The 15,322-nt window shown below is 44.1% G+C and overlaps 1 protein-coding gene across 4 annotated transcripts in view; it reads right to left on the reverse strand.

Annotated features, from left to right (window-relative positions):
- Positions 1–15,322, reverse strand: part of MYLK (myosin light chain kinase) — a 282,381-nt gene that overhangs the window by 179,280 nt on the left and 87,779 nt on the right. For all 4 annotated transcript variants that reach the window (XM_070466095.1, XM_070466096.1, XM_070466094.1 and 1 more), the window contains one exon: positions 9,306–9,473. In XM_070466095.1, coding sequence (XP_070322196.1) covers positions 9,306–9,470 — 165 coding nt within the window. In that variant the 5' untranslated portion in view covers positions 9,471–9,473. Of the gene's footprint in view, positions 1–9,305; positions 9,474–15,322 lie in introns of those variants that run through there.

Consider the following 15,322-nt stretch of genomic DNA (forward strand, 5'->3'; position numbering starts at 1 on the left):
TCCCTCTCACTCTTTGCCCTCCCTGAAATGATATCACTTACCAAATATAACCATTGAAATAATCTTTCTAGTCTTCTTATCATTAAACTCTGTAATGCTAGATAATCTACTCTGGGTCTATTTCTTGATCTAAGAATTTAGAAAGCACTTAGTGGATGCCTACAATAAATGATGAGAAATTTCACTGATTTATACTGCCTCCCTCTCACCAATCATTTTTTGATTTTTAGGTCTTCTATTGTACATTTATGGCAAAATCACAAATTCAAATGCCTAGAGAGTCTGGGCAAGATACCCATGTATAGAAAGTGGGTGGAGACAAGAAATGTCACGAGGCATATGCCTCTTCCTATCCATCTGTAGCTTTTCCACCATCAACATGAACGTGGTTAGGGAAACTGCAAAGTCATAACTGGCAACAGATGCTTGGCCGTGTTGGGAGATGACTGGGAGTGGGCAGTAGGGGGAGACTATAACAACCTGGCAAAGATGAGCTTAGATGTAAGGATAGTGTCCACTCATCAAGTGTTGCCACATGGAAGTGCTGCCTGATATTTTTTGAGAAAAGCCATTCAGAAATGAATTATATGCGTAAGCTTTCCATTTGTAAATCTTAGCTCAAATTTTTTTGAGAATACTGCTGACCAAATGTAAAAGGTCTGCGTGCCAAATATGGCCGATGGGCTGATCATTTTTTACCTCTATCATTATGGTTTTAAGTCATACGCCCAGGTCTCTGTTATTTGATCCATCTGTTTTAGATGGCATCTCACTTCCCACCATGTAAGATGAGGACTGTAGTGCCCTTGTAGTTTTCTCTTCCTCTCCTTCTCTCCTCAACCTTACCATTCACCATTACTTTGCTTATGGCTTGCCAAAGCTTACAGAGTTTACTTGCTGTTCTGTTACTATAACTAACACTTTTGAGCTTTGTCTAAAGGTTGACTTTCAAAAAGAACAATTTCTTGATAGCAATATTACATTGTACAAATATTTTCTTCAAACATCTGGTGGCCATGAATTAACTCTTCACAATCTATGATTGATGAACTAGTTTCCAAATGTACAATTTCCATCCCCTGGGTGCAGTCTTACCTCCCTCAGTGAGGGGCTTAACTGCAAGCTCCATGTCCCTGAGTGGGGCATGCCTACTGGTGGGCTTCACTTGGAGTGTCTGGGCATGGAGTAACTGGACAGCAACTGGACATCCAACACATTTTTACCTGGTGGCAAAGCACAAAGACTTTCTGATACTGATTAATATCCATACCACAAGCTTTGGTTTTCTCCATAGAGATATTAAACAAACATCCCTTAGTCACCCTGATATCTGCCCTACAGTTCACTCTTAGTTTCCAAATCCTTTCATCTCAAATATGTGGCTCTCATATGTTACAGCATGCACACCCCCCATCCACTAATTCCCCTCTCCTGTTCTCAGTGCAACTCTAAATTAACTCTTTTTAACCCTTTCTCTCATTTCAATGGCATATTTGGAGGGAGAAGAAGTTAATAAATCGGTTCAGCCTGACATTTTGAACCAGAATAGCCACCAACTGCTGACAATTGTAGTTTCAGCATGACCTGCCCTGTCATTTCCATTCTATTGCTTTTCTTCTGAATACTTCAGGAACTCTGTGACACCAGGAAACCCACTTCCAGCCTCCTTGTCATGAGACTTCCTGAATCAGTTGGAACAGATGGCCACAGAAATTTTGGGAGCATGTTCAGCTTGTTGGAACACCAAGATTACCATTCTTCAATGAAAGTGGAAGACAAAGATTCATTCATCAAGGGATTATATTTTTCTTTGAATGAATTTTATGCCCTAAGAAAATTCTCAAATATTTAATGTCTACTTTCTACTATGAATGGAAGAGCTATTGTCAATATATCTTCTAGCTATGGACCTCTGGTTACATGGGGACTGAATTAAATGCAAAAGTGGCCGTGATCAGCCCTCCCCGATAGAGCTTTCTGTGATGATAGAAATGTTCAATAACCTGTGCTGCCCAACACAATATCCACATTGAGCACTGAAAATGTGGCTAGCAAGGCTGAGGATCTGAATTTTTTATTTTATTTTAATTAATCTTAACCTAAATTTAAGTAGTCACGTGTGGCTATCCTACTGGACAACGCAGTTCTAGACCTCAAAGAACTCATTTGCAATGAGGAAGCAAAAGACAATAAATAATAACTGATAAAGCTGCATATTAATTTAAAAAATGAGTCATATAAGTATTATAGGAATTCAGAGAGGGAAGCAATTGAGGGCTAGAAATCTAAGAATCAGCTCAGATATACCTATGGTGTAGATCTATGTGCTAACATCTAAAAAGAAATGCCAAGAGATGTTAAGCAGAAAGAGCAAGTTGCAGATCAGTGCATGTAGATGGGTCCATTTGTATATGCAAAATCATATGCAGATTTATGCTTATATTTGCATGGAATATTTCTGGAAGGATACCCAAATTGTTAATGGTGTATACCTCTGGAAGTAAGGGTCAAGGCAAGGAATATTTTTACTTTTGCTGGAATACTTGTTTTAAAAATAGTTTAACATTTAAATAATTATTTTCTTTATAATAAAATTATAGGCACAGAGATGAGTAATGAATAATACATTTTAAAAAGGCCAAGGTAGTCAACTCTTTCCTGTGGTTATTACTCACGAAAGATTTTATGTGATTATTGGGAATTTTCTACATCCTATTACCATGGTTCTTCTGTCCTCTAATAAAATGCTTTAAAGAGAAAATATACTTAAGGAAAGTAGCCTGAAGGAGGTAGGGTTTAAATGGACCTTGATGCTGGATAAGACAGTGTGGGAGAAGGAAGGGTATTCTTGATAAAGGCATGACCTGAGGTAAAGAAGGAAGCAGGGGTGCATGGATATGGACAGGAACACTGCAGGGAACAGGATGGGGGGGTGGTGGCTGGGAACAACAGCCTCTAAGAAACATGGGACCAAATGCCTATGAACATAACTGGTAAGAGGTCTGGAGTCAGACCCTATCACCTTCTCAAGGAAACCAAACATTTATTGAGCACCCGTCATGTGGCAGCCACTGTGTTACTCCTGGGGAACAAAGATGAATAAGAAACAACCACCGAGTTCAAGGAACCAGACGACACATACAAAAGGGATGACATCATACAGTGAGAAGAATACAAAATTTGGACCCAAAAGTACTGCCTCCTTCACTCACTGACATAACCTTGGCAACGTCTGTAGTTACTCTGAGCCCCTGGGTTCTTCTTCTATAAAAATGGGGATATGAGAGCATTATGCTAAGTGAAATAAGTCAGACAAAGACAAATGCTGCATGATATCACTTATATGTAGAGTCTAAAAAAATACAACACATTAGTGAATACAAAAAAAAAAGCAGACTCAGAGATATAAGAGAACAAGTTGGTAGTGGCTACCAATTGGGAGGGTGGGGAAGGGCACTCTAGAGGTGGAGAGTAAGTGGTACAACTATTGGGTGTAAGATAGGCTACCAGGATGTATTATACAACACGGGGAATATAGCCAATATCTTGAAATAACTATAAGCATAGTATTACATTTAAAAATTCTATAAATTTTTTTTAAACTTTTAAATGGGGACAAAGCTACTTTGCCATGAGGACAAAAGGACTAAGATCACATGTCTGACACCAATAAGGCAATGACAAATGCTAGTTCCCTTCCTGTCACACTCTGTCCCCATTCCTAACCAATAGGGAAGATAAAATGCCTTCCTTGTTTACCCTTTCTTACAAAGGTGATAGCAGAACTAAGTATCCATGTTGCATCTGTGTGGGTGAGTAGGGCTGGGCAAGCAATGCTACAGCAAGGAAGGGAGGAAAGAGCTCAGGGCTGGAAAGCCAGGAGTTGACCAGAAGGGCCTTGTGGGCAGCGCTGAGGAACCTCATCGAAGGTTTGAGGATATTAAGCAGGGAGGTGACAGTCAGACTTATAAGGCTGTAAGGACGAGGTGGGAGGACCAAAGTCAGGAAGCAATAAATCAGTTTCCAAACCACTGCAAACCTCATCTTAATCACCGCTAAATTCCCATAGTACAAACTATTTAATTGTGCTATTTCAAGCATTTAATTATACTGTCATATCCTACTGTTTCATACGCACATGTTTTTCTTAAGAACCTGTGGTTAAAACTTACTAATACTTCTGAGCACAGGGAATTCCCTGATGGTCCAGTGGTTGGAACTGGGTGCTTTTACTGCCTCAGCCCGGGTTTAATCGCTGGTTGGGGAACTAAAATTCTGCAAGCTAAGCCTCACCCCCCACTTCCCCAAAAAAAGATTTTTGAGGACAGAAAGCAGACTAGATGCTCCCTTCAAATTTCTCTAAGTGGTTGAGCGCCTCTGAGTTAGAAGTGAACTGGGAAGAAGTTAATGGGGGAAGGATACCACTGTTGGTTAAAGTAGAAACTGAGGAGTTATTCACGTTTTCATGGATCAAGTCTTCTCTGGTCCCTTCCTCCACCCTCCATGATGAGGCCAGGCCAGCCCTTTATTGTGAAACCCCTTCAGTGAACACTGAACCCCTCAGTCTGGACTGAAACCTCATTTGGGCTGTACTTCAAGAGTCACTCAAATACCAGCTCATCTGATTCACAGCACAGCCAGGGCCTAGCAACATGTTTGCTTTGTCTGATAAGAATGAATTCCAGGGCAAAAGGGGAGAAATCTCCAGTAATTCCAGCATTTTCTCCTACCATCTCGCTCCTTTCATACTTGACTCTATCCGGGGGAAGCAGGCAGCCCATGGCTGCCCTCATGGGCAACAGAACAGGAGGAAGCATTTCAGTGAGCCCCTGGCATGTGCACGCACCCAGTTACCTGTCCATGGAGGCCCCCCACACGCTGGGCCCAGTAACACTCAGCAGGCAGTGGCACACCACACCCTACTTGCATCTGCACTGTTGGGTCCTCCTATGCCCATGGGTGGACAACAGATCCCCACATCTGAGTTTCATCTACCTTTTTAGTTCCCTAAGCAAACTGCTGTCCCTGACCATCACCCCATTCAGTCCCAGGAAAGTCTTCTCATGGGAAGAGCCCCATGATGTCATCAGAAGTGGGCTCAGGGCCCTTTGGTAGATAATTTCAGAGTTCTGGATGCTCAGAACATGGGTGTTGGTGTGGTTCCACTGGGTACATCTCTTGGGCAGACAAGATGCCCTGCTCTTATGTGACAGTGTGGCCAGATGACGAAACAGGTTTCTAGAATGTGGGTTCAGGTTGTCTAAATGTGGTACTGATGAGGTATGGATCCAAAGTTGAATGAGTTCTAGGAAAATACAATCTTCTTAAGCTGGCAGAGCCAACAAAGAAAGAGGAGGGGGTAGGTAGCTTTGGCCTAAGCAGTAGACCCTGATCAAACAGTAGTTTTCTATAATGACATTAAATCATCACGTAACACCATCTGGTTGACTTCCTCTTAAGAGGCCTTAGACCCTGTTGGTTCAAGCCAGATGGCCACAGCCAGGGAGGAGCAAATCCCTCTGGGATGCTTTATCTGCAGGGCACATTCAACTCAAGCACTCCCCTCACTGTTGGTAGATTTGGTAAGGACTTGAAAGGGTTTTTTGGTTCTTTTCCGTGCTATGTCTTCTCCCCTATTTATTCCCATCATTTAAAGAGACGGTATCTCCACGTGCATCTCATTAGGTGTTAGGAACACTTTCGGTAAAATTTCCTGTGTGAATGACCACAGTCAAAGATCCTATCCGGGAAACTCTCTAAGCCTTAGGGCTTTTGTGTCTTAGCTGCTGGTCTTTGTGCTCCCTCCACTGCTGTGCCCTCCACTCCCATGCACATTGCTCATGCCCACACTGACCAACTCTTTGTATTCTGGTGTGTTCCCTCATAGCTTCAATATGACTGCCTGAGCTCCAGGCATCAAATCAGCAGTTAAGATAGAAAGCAAGGGTGAGGTGGAATATGAGAGAACCAGTGATTTGTTTTGATCAGAAAAGAGAGAGTTTTACCAAAAATATGCAAGCAAACTTCAGCCAAATGTGTCACTGAGCCGCTCTTAGCTGCAAAGGCAAACTGTGCAGTGCCCCTAGAGCAGAAAAGGGAAGGGCGAAGGGGGCTGGCTGTGGGCTACATGTTGGCCCCAAGTATCTGCCACAACGTGGAAAAAGCCTAAAGGATATGAGGAGGTGACCCCATTTGGCACTCAGTCTTTTAAAACAGAAAATTCCTGCTCTAAGCTCGTGTCACTCAGACTCTACCTTTCCCTTCCCTCATGCCAGATCAGGTGCATCCACTGCGCAACTGCATTTTGGTATCCAAACAACCACTTCCTCATTCTGAAGTCATTTGACATGGCTCTACCTTGATGCAAGGCATTCCTTTGTGTCCTTTGCTACAGTGATAATACACATTCACAACATGCTAGTTTATAAAGCACTTTCTATGAAAGACCTTCCCTCTGTGTTTTTCTCTGGAAGTTCTCAGATGGAGCCCAGACACTCCACCTAACATCTCTCTGGAATCTTCTTCCTTCTGTGTCCACTATGCACCAGCATGCTGTCATAGTGTTGCTCTGGGTTAATTCCAGGGAGTTGATGAGTGGTAACCGAGCTCCACAGACTGACTTCTAAGAAACACACTCACTTTGACCTACAGCCCACATGTAATATACAAAGTCAACTATTTCCTCAATATCAGCAGAATAAAATGTTCACCTAGAGAATGCTCTGCTTTAAGAATACTGCAATCAGCATCATGAATGTATGAAATGCCATTGAATTGTTTAAGATAGTCAAATTTACATATTTTAATGTTACCTCATTAAAAAAAAATACTGTTACTACTATACTTTTTTACTTTATGAACTGCTTTTACCATTTTCTTCCTCAATTTGTTTTCTTTTCACATCTATACAGAAACAACTAGTTGTTTCTTCTCAGATAAGGTAACCAAGGTCCAGAGAAGGTCTGACCTGCCAATCTGAGAATAACTGAGCAACAGAGAACTCCAATGTGTGGACTCCTGGGTCAGTGTTCATTCTACAAAGGTTCCAACTCAAATAGCCCAAAGGCTCAGCTCCTTCATGACCTCCACAATCAGCAAACAAAACAACACCTCTCCATCTATAGAGGCTAGGTCATCTCTTACTCTCCACAGTTTGTATTAATTTGAAGGAGGAATTCATCTCTGACAAACAATAGGGTAGGAGGGTGGATATGGATCAATTTTGACAAGCCATTTTTTTCCAAAGTTCACTTTTAATTTTTTAAGTGTAAATCCAGTATTCTATAACATATTCAAAAGTCATGAAACCATGTTGTTCAGTTGCTCAGTTGTGTCCAACTCTTTGTGACCCCATGGACTATACAGTCCTTGGAATTCTCCAGGCCAGAATACTGGAGTGTGTAGCCTTTCCCTTCTCCAGGGGATCTTTCCAATCCAGGGATCAAACACAGGTCTCCCTCATTACAGGTGGACTTTTTACCAGCTGAGCCACAAGGGAAGCCCACTATCTCCCAGAGTTTGCTCAAACTCAAGTCCACTGAGTTGATAATGCCATCCAAACATGTGCAACCATATGCAACCATGTGCAACCATGACTAATACCTAGTTTCAGAACATTTTCATCATCCCCAAAAGAAACTCTGCACCCTTCAGCAGTCACTCCCCACTCTTCCTCCCTAGCCATCAGCAACCACTCATCTACTTTCTGTTGCCATACGTTTGTCTGTTCTGGACATTTCAGATACATGGAATCATTCGACATGTGGTCTTCTGTGTCTGGCTTCTTTCATTTAACAGGCTCATTCTCAGTGTTCATCATGTTGTATCATATATTAAAACTTCACTCATGTTTCTAAATCCCCAGAGACTCTTCCTGTTGCTTCTTTCCTGACAGTTATGGGCATGGGAGGATGGGGGACCACAGTCAGAGCAACATAAAAGAACACTCATGCTGATAGAGCCCAGAGAGAAGAGGTGACCCCTCAGTAGCATCACCAACATTCCCCTTCTTTAAGTAAAAGATACAATATGACAAGGAACGTCAGATCTACCAGCAGTTAACTAGACAGGCCTGTATAGAGCATATAACATAGCCCCTGAATACTCTACAGATGACCACACAGCCAAACCTGCCACTTAAACAAAGGCAAGGCCCAGCAACATCCAGGAAGAGTGATGCTCTTGACCCCTTCCATCCACAGACTTAACTTGTAGACTCAAAGTGCAACCTGTGAGTTCATCACCTCAACTGTCTTTTGCTCAGATCAAAGCCTTCCAGCTTCTAAAGCATTTCTTGGGGAAGACTGCCTGTGTTTAATCTAGGACAAATATTACTTGCAAACCTTCTGACTTCCATGTGCATCTCCAAGTCAAGCTGATGATCTGACTTCCTGGTGGCTTGAGCCAGCAGCTTACTAATGGTCTGACCAGCTGGGCATAACCTCAATGTTCTTACTGATAGTCTTCCCATCTTCTTCTCCTTTTTAGTACAAGGTGGACAAGGAAATATTATTGTCTGTTTGCAGAGGAAGAAATGGATGCCCAGTAAGGGCAAGAGACCAATACTTATTAGCAAAAGGTGTCAAAACTGAAATGAGGAGTACTCTCTCCTACCCCATTGCTTTGGATGTACCAGATGGATACACAAGAGGTTATTAACCAAACACTCCTTCCAGGTAGGAAGTAAGAGAAAAATGAGAGTTCATTTTTCACTGTCCAGATTTGAGGGCACATCTTTAAAGTGATGGTTCAGATGGTAAAGAATTCACTGCAATGAAGGAGACCCAGATTCGATCTTGGGTGGGGAAGAGCTCCTGGAAAAAGGAATAGAAACCCACTCCAGTATTCTTGGCTGGAAAATTCCATGGACAGAGGAGTCTGGCTGGCTACAGTCCATGGGGTCGCAAAGATTCGGATACAACTGAGCGACTAACACACACATTTAAATCCAAGTTGTACACTTCCTGCCATCACCCTGCCCTTCTTCTATAATCAGGTGCACGAACCAGAACATGACTTGCATAAATAGCAAAACATCTCACTGTCCCTCCCCAACCCCCAATTCTCCAACACAACCCAAAGTCAACTCTAAACAAAAGAAATAGGGCCAATGGACTTGTATTCATTTTATATGAGGGTCCAAAGGAAATCAGGCTTCCTCCATGTCAGCTGCTGAGAAGGCTGGAACAGAAGCAACCCCCAGCCCACGCCCACTTCCCCACCTCCCACCCACCCAACCACGCCCACCTCCACCACCGCACTCCCCACACTCCCCGCCCAAGCCGCCGCTCAGCCTCACTGCTTACCCTCCCTTCAAACTTGGCGGTGGCTCCTTCCTTGATGCAGAGGTTCCGAGGGGGCAAAGTGAAAGCAGGGGCCTCAGTCAGGGGCATGGAGCTGACTCTTGAGTGATCCACAGTGAGGGAGGTTTTGGAAACGTGTGTCTGGGCGGCCAGCTTCACATCCCCCATGGTCTGCAAACAGGAAGGAAGATCCGGTCAGACAAAGTACAGCCCGTCCTCCCTATAGGTGGCCGGCGTGCCCAGGGTGCTGGTTGGGTTTTACAGGGAGACTCACTAGGTCAGGGTCCACCTGGAGCTCCTTTCTAGGAACCAGAGGCTCTGTATCCTCAACTCGTGAAGCTGTTAAGAGTGAGGCCCAGCCCACCCCAGACAGCAGCTCCCAGGGCCATGTCCTGGGTTCCCCCAAATCCCATGGAGAACTTTCAGGAGAAGGGCAGCTGATGCAGGAACAGAAAAACCAGATGATTCTCAGTGTTCTTACAATGGGTATCTAAAATCAGTGCCTAATAGTATTCAACCTTCAGAATCAGTATCTGTGTTAGGCGCTCTTGGTAGGTAGTAAAAGCTTCTTTTGCCTGAACTGTGAGGGCTCTTAGGCTAAGGAAAAATGGGATCCATATGCCCAGGAAGGAGAGAGTTTGAGGTTAATATGGCAAAGAATCTGGGTGAGGTAAGGCCAGAGTGTGGGGCTGAAATCAGGGAAGGAAGCAAGGCTGGGGAGGATATCCCATTTCTGTGGACTGGACTGCGAAAAGGCCTCCAAGGCCACAGGACATCAGAGAAGGGAGCATTTTAAGGTTATCCAGGCTCACTCCTCCACTTATACGTGAAGCCCAGAGGAGGTAAGTCACTCACCCAAAGAGACAAAGCACAATGATGGCATCACTGACAAGAAAACCTGGTCCAGGGCCTCATTGTCTATGGGGGCTGGTAGGTCGGTTGGAACAAAGGGACTTCCTTCAGGTTAGTTCTAGAAATGGAATCATTAACAGGTGTGAACCAGTTATTGGTTGCAAATTCAGAAATGGACTCTGGCTCTATAAAAGTAGATGGGATATGTTGGAAAGACAGGGAGTGGGAAAGCTGTTGAAGTCCACAGGAAAGGCTGGAGAAGCAGGCTGGGAAAACAGGCAGCAGTGGAGAGAAACCAGGTTGTCAGAACCCAGCCAAGGTTACTGGACACCTGTTGCCACACCCGGGAATGTGTCCCATGTATCCTTGTTCCAGATTCTAAACCAGGTGGGCGCCTCACCAGGATGGGATGGTTCCACTCCAGGGACCCACACCGGGGACCGTGTATCCATTCTTACTCAGCATGGAATCCACAGTACCTGACCTATCAGAGGCCTGCAATTTAACAAATACCTCGTAAACTAAAGAGTATTTCTAGTTTTTATTTTCTGTTCACTTTCTTGGGATCTTTAGTCACAAGCTTAAGTCCCATGCCAAATGGGATAAGCTGACAGAGATGAACAGTAGTGTCTGGGCATATAATTAGTTTGTTTAAATTTAATAACATCTAACAAAAATAAAAGAGAGATGTATTTTGAAGTACAAATTAAAATAACATAGACCTAGGTTTGTTTGTAACGGGGCACATCCCCTGCTTGACAAACATAGTTTTCTCTTTCACTGATGAGATATCAGCTTTGCAAACAAAATCCTTTCAAAATGTTAAGACTCACAGGTTCACTGCAGTAAGTAACAAGAAAAACCAAATTTATGTAGCATTTACTATATATCAGGAACTATTCTAAGCACTTTATAAACAATAGTTCATTTCTCCTTACAACACTAGGAGATAGATAATCTCATCATCCCCATTTTATAGATGAGAAGTGGAGGCTCAGTGAGATTAAGAAATTTGCTTAGGGCCAGGTGGCACTAGTGGTAAAGAACCTGCCTGCCAGTGCAGGAGACGCAGGAGATGTGGTTTCAATCTCTGGGTTGAGAAGAATCCCCTGGAGTAGGAAATGGCAACCCACTCCAGTATGCTTGCATGGAGAATCCCATGGACAGAGAAGCCTAGAGGGCTATATAGTCCATGGGGTCACAAAGAGTTGGACACGACTGAAGCAACTTAGCATGCACCCATGGCATTTAGCAGGGGGCACAATTGGCATTTGATCCCAGGTGTGTGGCACGTATTCTTAACCACTGGGCCCTCTTGCCTCCGGTAAGCAGTCAGAGTTGGCTGTGTTTGAGGTTGAGGTAATAAGGGAGAAAGCGGACATCTCTTACCACACACATATAGACCTGAGACCTTCTGTGTGTCATCGTATACCATCGACAACATTAAAAGGGGAATGATGGTCTGGGATACAATGTTTTCAAGGAGAATAAAGGACTGGGACATCCCTGGTAGTCCAGGGGTTAAGAATCTACCTTGCAATGCAGGGGAAATGGGTTCCACCCCTGACTGGGGAACTAAGATCCCACACACTGCAGAGCAGCCGAGCCCGTGCACCACCACTGCTGAGCCCACGTGTCAGAGCTACTGGAGCCAACGTGCTCTGGACTTCCTGTGCTGCAACTACTGAGCCCGCTCCCCGCAACCAGAGAGCCTGTGGCGCCACACTTAAGGCCCTGAATGATGCAGCCAAGACCCCATGTGCTGCCACTAAGACCCAACACAGTCAGATAAACAAGTGACAAAGCACCCCAGGACTTAAAAACAAACAAACAAACAAAAAGAATGAAGGACTAGGACACTCTATATACAAGAAAACAGCTGACATAATGAGCAAGCTATCACTTGGACAGTTCACAGACGATAAATGACCACAACACAAATGGATGCTGTCTAGCCTCAATCAGAATCCAAAAGTGCAAATTAAGAAGAAGTCATTGTTTTTAAAAAATAACCAAACTAACATTTAAAAAGAAAGATAATAAATACTAGTGAGACTCTGGATACCACTCATGTCCTTTGGAGGAGTATAAATGGATGCAATCTTTCTAGAAAGCAATTTGGAAAAAAGATTCTGAAAAAAATAGTCCATTTCTTTCCCCAATAATCCTACATTCAGAAATGTGTTTTTGAGAACAAATCGGAGATATAGTTCCAAATTTACATAAAAGAATGTTTACCACATTATTTATAGGAAAATACATAGAAAAATAATCTAGTTAAACAGAAATAGAAAGAAAAAAACAGTTAAATATCCAACAGTGAGAATTGGTTAACTATATCAGGCATTTATATGAGTATATATTTACAAGGAAAATAATAATAGGAATTGATTGACATAGAAATTTTAAACCAAAAATAAGTTTCATAACGGAAAATTTCAAATGGGAAAATAGACAAAAAGTGAGTACCTTGAATACCTATTGCTGGATTCAACAATTAATATTTTGCCATATTTATATCATTGTGTTTGTGTATGTGTTTGCAGAACCATTTCCAAGTAATCATGATATAATTTTAACAGCAAGAATCAGGATATAGTCATTCACTCATTTAAAATATATTATTAAACATCTACTGTGTAACAACGGATACTGCTACTGCTAAGTCACTTCGGTCTGACTCTGTGCGACCCCATCCCTGGAATTCTCCAGGCAAGAACACTGGAGTGGGTTCCCATTTCCTTCTCCAGTGCATAAAAGTGAAAAGTGAAAGTGAAGTCGCTCAGTCGTGTCCGACTCTTCGCGACCCTAGGGACTGCAGCCTACCAGGCTCCTCCGTCCATGGCACTTTCCAGGCAGGAGTACTGGAGTGGGATGCCACTGCCCCAGTGCACAATTACATGTGTGTATGATGAGCGGGATAACATGGGGGTAGAGAAGGATTGGGGTCCTTACATCCTGCAGGGCCTGCCAGGACCATACCCTAGAGGGGTCCCTTCTCCGTCTACCCTCCTCCACTGCCTCTGAAGTGAGGGGACAGACACACTCTGTGCTGCCAGCACCAGTGGTGATCAGGTCGAGTGAGGGTGGGTATCACAAGGGTCCTACCCAGCCACAAATCCAGGGCACTGACACTTTTCAGCTGTGGCCTGAGCAAGGTATTTCAACTCTCCTGGCCTCAGTTTCCCTTTTGGTAAAACGGGAATGATAATAACTTTGCAAGGTTGAGGGGAGGATTTGAATGAGAGTGTATATAAAACACTCAGGGCAGCATAAGAGGCACTTAGTAAATGCTAGCTGTCAATATCATCATCCAGCTCCCAAAGGGAAAGCAAGTCTCCCAGCCTGTAGGACAGATCCTTTCCACCAAGGACGGCAAGCCCAGGTCAGCCTGATTATCCTCAGAGCAAGGGTATCTGCACGCGGTTATTGTATAACAGCAGTGGGAAGCAGATGGCAGACCATGAGAAGGTGGGTAGGAGGGACTGGGGGCCCTGGCAGCCCCTGCATACTGTTCTATCTGTCCCAGCAGTGAAGAGGCAGGGTACGTGCACCCAGCATCATGCTGGACCCTAATCTCACTCAATCCCTGGTCCTACAAGGCAGTTCTGATTATTCTCCTTTCACAAACAAGGACACCAGGGCTCAGAAAGTCAACTCCATGTAATCCAAGGTCACAGAGCTAAGAAGTGGAAACCAAACTGAATTCTGATCACAGCCATACCCCGTGGGCTTCCTGGAGGGCCCCAGACTCCGAGGAGGCATTTCCTGCTTTCCCCAGTAATGGGACATTCGATAGGCAGAGGCTTGGGAACTGCACAAAGGAAGGGGGAGGGGGAGTGTTACACTCCCTTCTGCTCTCAGTTCTGGCTTTGGAAGACACAAGACTCTTCCTCTCTGCTTTCAAGGGAGCTGGAAACTAAGAGTAGTGACATCAGGCTCAGAATCCTCTCTATTAATCCTCTTGATTCTGACCTTCAGAGGTCTTGGATGCTATCAACAAAAGGAACATGCTCAGCCTCAAACACAGAAGACAGAATTCATCCTTCCCTGGCCAGGTAGGAAAGTCTGGCTTCAGGTTAGAACAGGTAAGTCAGTGCATCAAGTGCACTGTGAGGGGTGAGGGTGGGTGAGCAGGCTGGTTATTAACTAGAGCCCACTCCCAAGCTGGTCAGGTATACCAAGCAGCTCTGCTCAGCCTATCACTCCACCCACTGCCATCAGCCACATAAACAGATCCTGTCCATACTGCCAGTGAATGATTACTGACATATGTGGAATGCTCAATCAGAATAATAATAATACAAAACATCCTTGTTCCCTTCTAATCCCTCATTCAGCCTAGGGACCACATTCCACTCAAGAGCACCAGCAGGGCTGGGTGGTTTCTGCAATAATTTCTCTACCGGCAGAGCAGGACTCAGTGGCTAGAATTGAATACACCTAGCTAGGGGGTTCCATTCAACACCAGTTAAATGCAGATCAAAACAATAGAAGTAAGAAGAGAAAAAAAAAGAAGAGGGGATCGGAAGAGCAGTGGTCTGAGAGCTGGAAGCCACACCCTGTCACACACACACAAGGCGTGGGCCAAAGCTCACCTCCAAATAGGGTTTTCATAAGTAGCAGAGTTTGTTCATCATTCAAAGCAGCACTAAATTAATTTGACTTTAATTTGATCAAAAGCACTTCAAATTGTCTCTTGAACCCAGAAAGGAACACTTTCAACTATGGAACGATGGACAAAAGAGAGGGCAAAAAGACTGAGGCACAAAGACTCAGAGAAAAGTTTTAAATCAAGAATCATGTTATACAGCAGAAGTTTAGAGAAACCAGCTGCCCCCTTCCCCATCCAAAGTGCACACATTTCAAATGATCATTGTCCTTAAGCACCTGATCCGGCAGCAAGGCATCTGGAAATACCCTACCTTCCCCACAGGGAAGGGCTCCCAGCGGGCTCTGTGCTGGCAGCCTGGCCGTCGGCTATGAACCCACGGAGCCACGGGCACACAGCAGACACAGCAAACCACCCAGGTGCAAATGCCCCCAGCAATGACAGCTCCCTCTCTCCACCTTAATCCTCTCTCTTCAGAGCCCTCAAATCCCGACAAATGCCCTAATCGCTCTTAATCCTGGAACGAGCTGCTTCTCTGCTGTGGGCTGAGCCTGCT

The sequence above is a fragment of the Odocoileus virginianus genome, chromosome 4, assembly GCF_023699985.2.
Source record: "Odocoileus virginianus isolate 20LAN1187 ecotype Illinois chromosome 4, Ovbor_1.2, whole genome shotgun sequence".
Classification (NCBI taxonomy): Eukaryota; Metazoa; Chordata; class Mammalia; order Artiodactyla; family Cervidae; genus Odocoileus; species Odocoileus virginianus.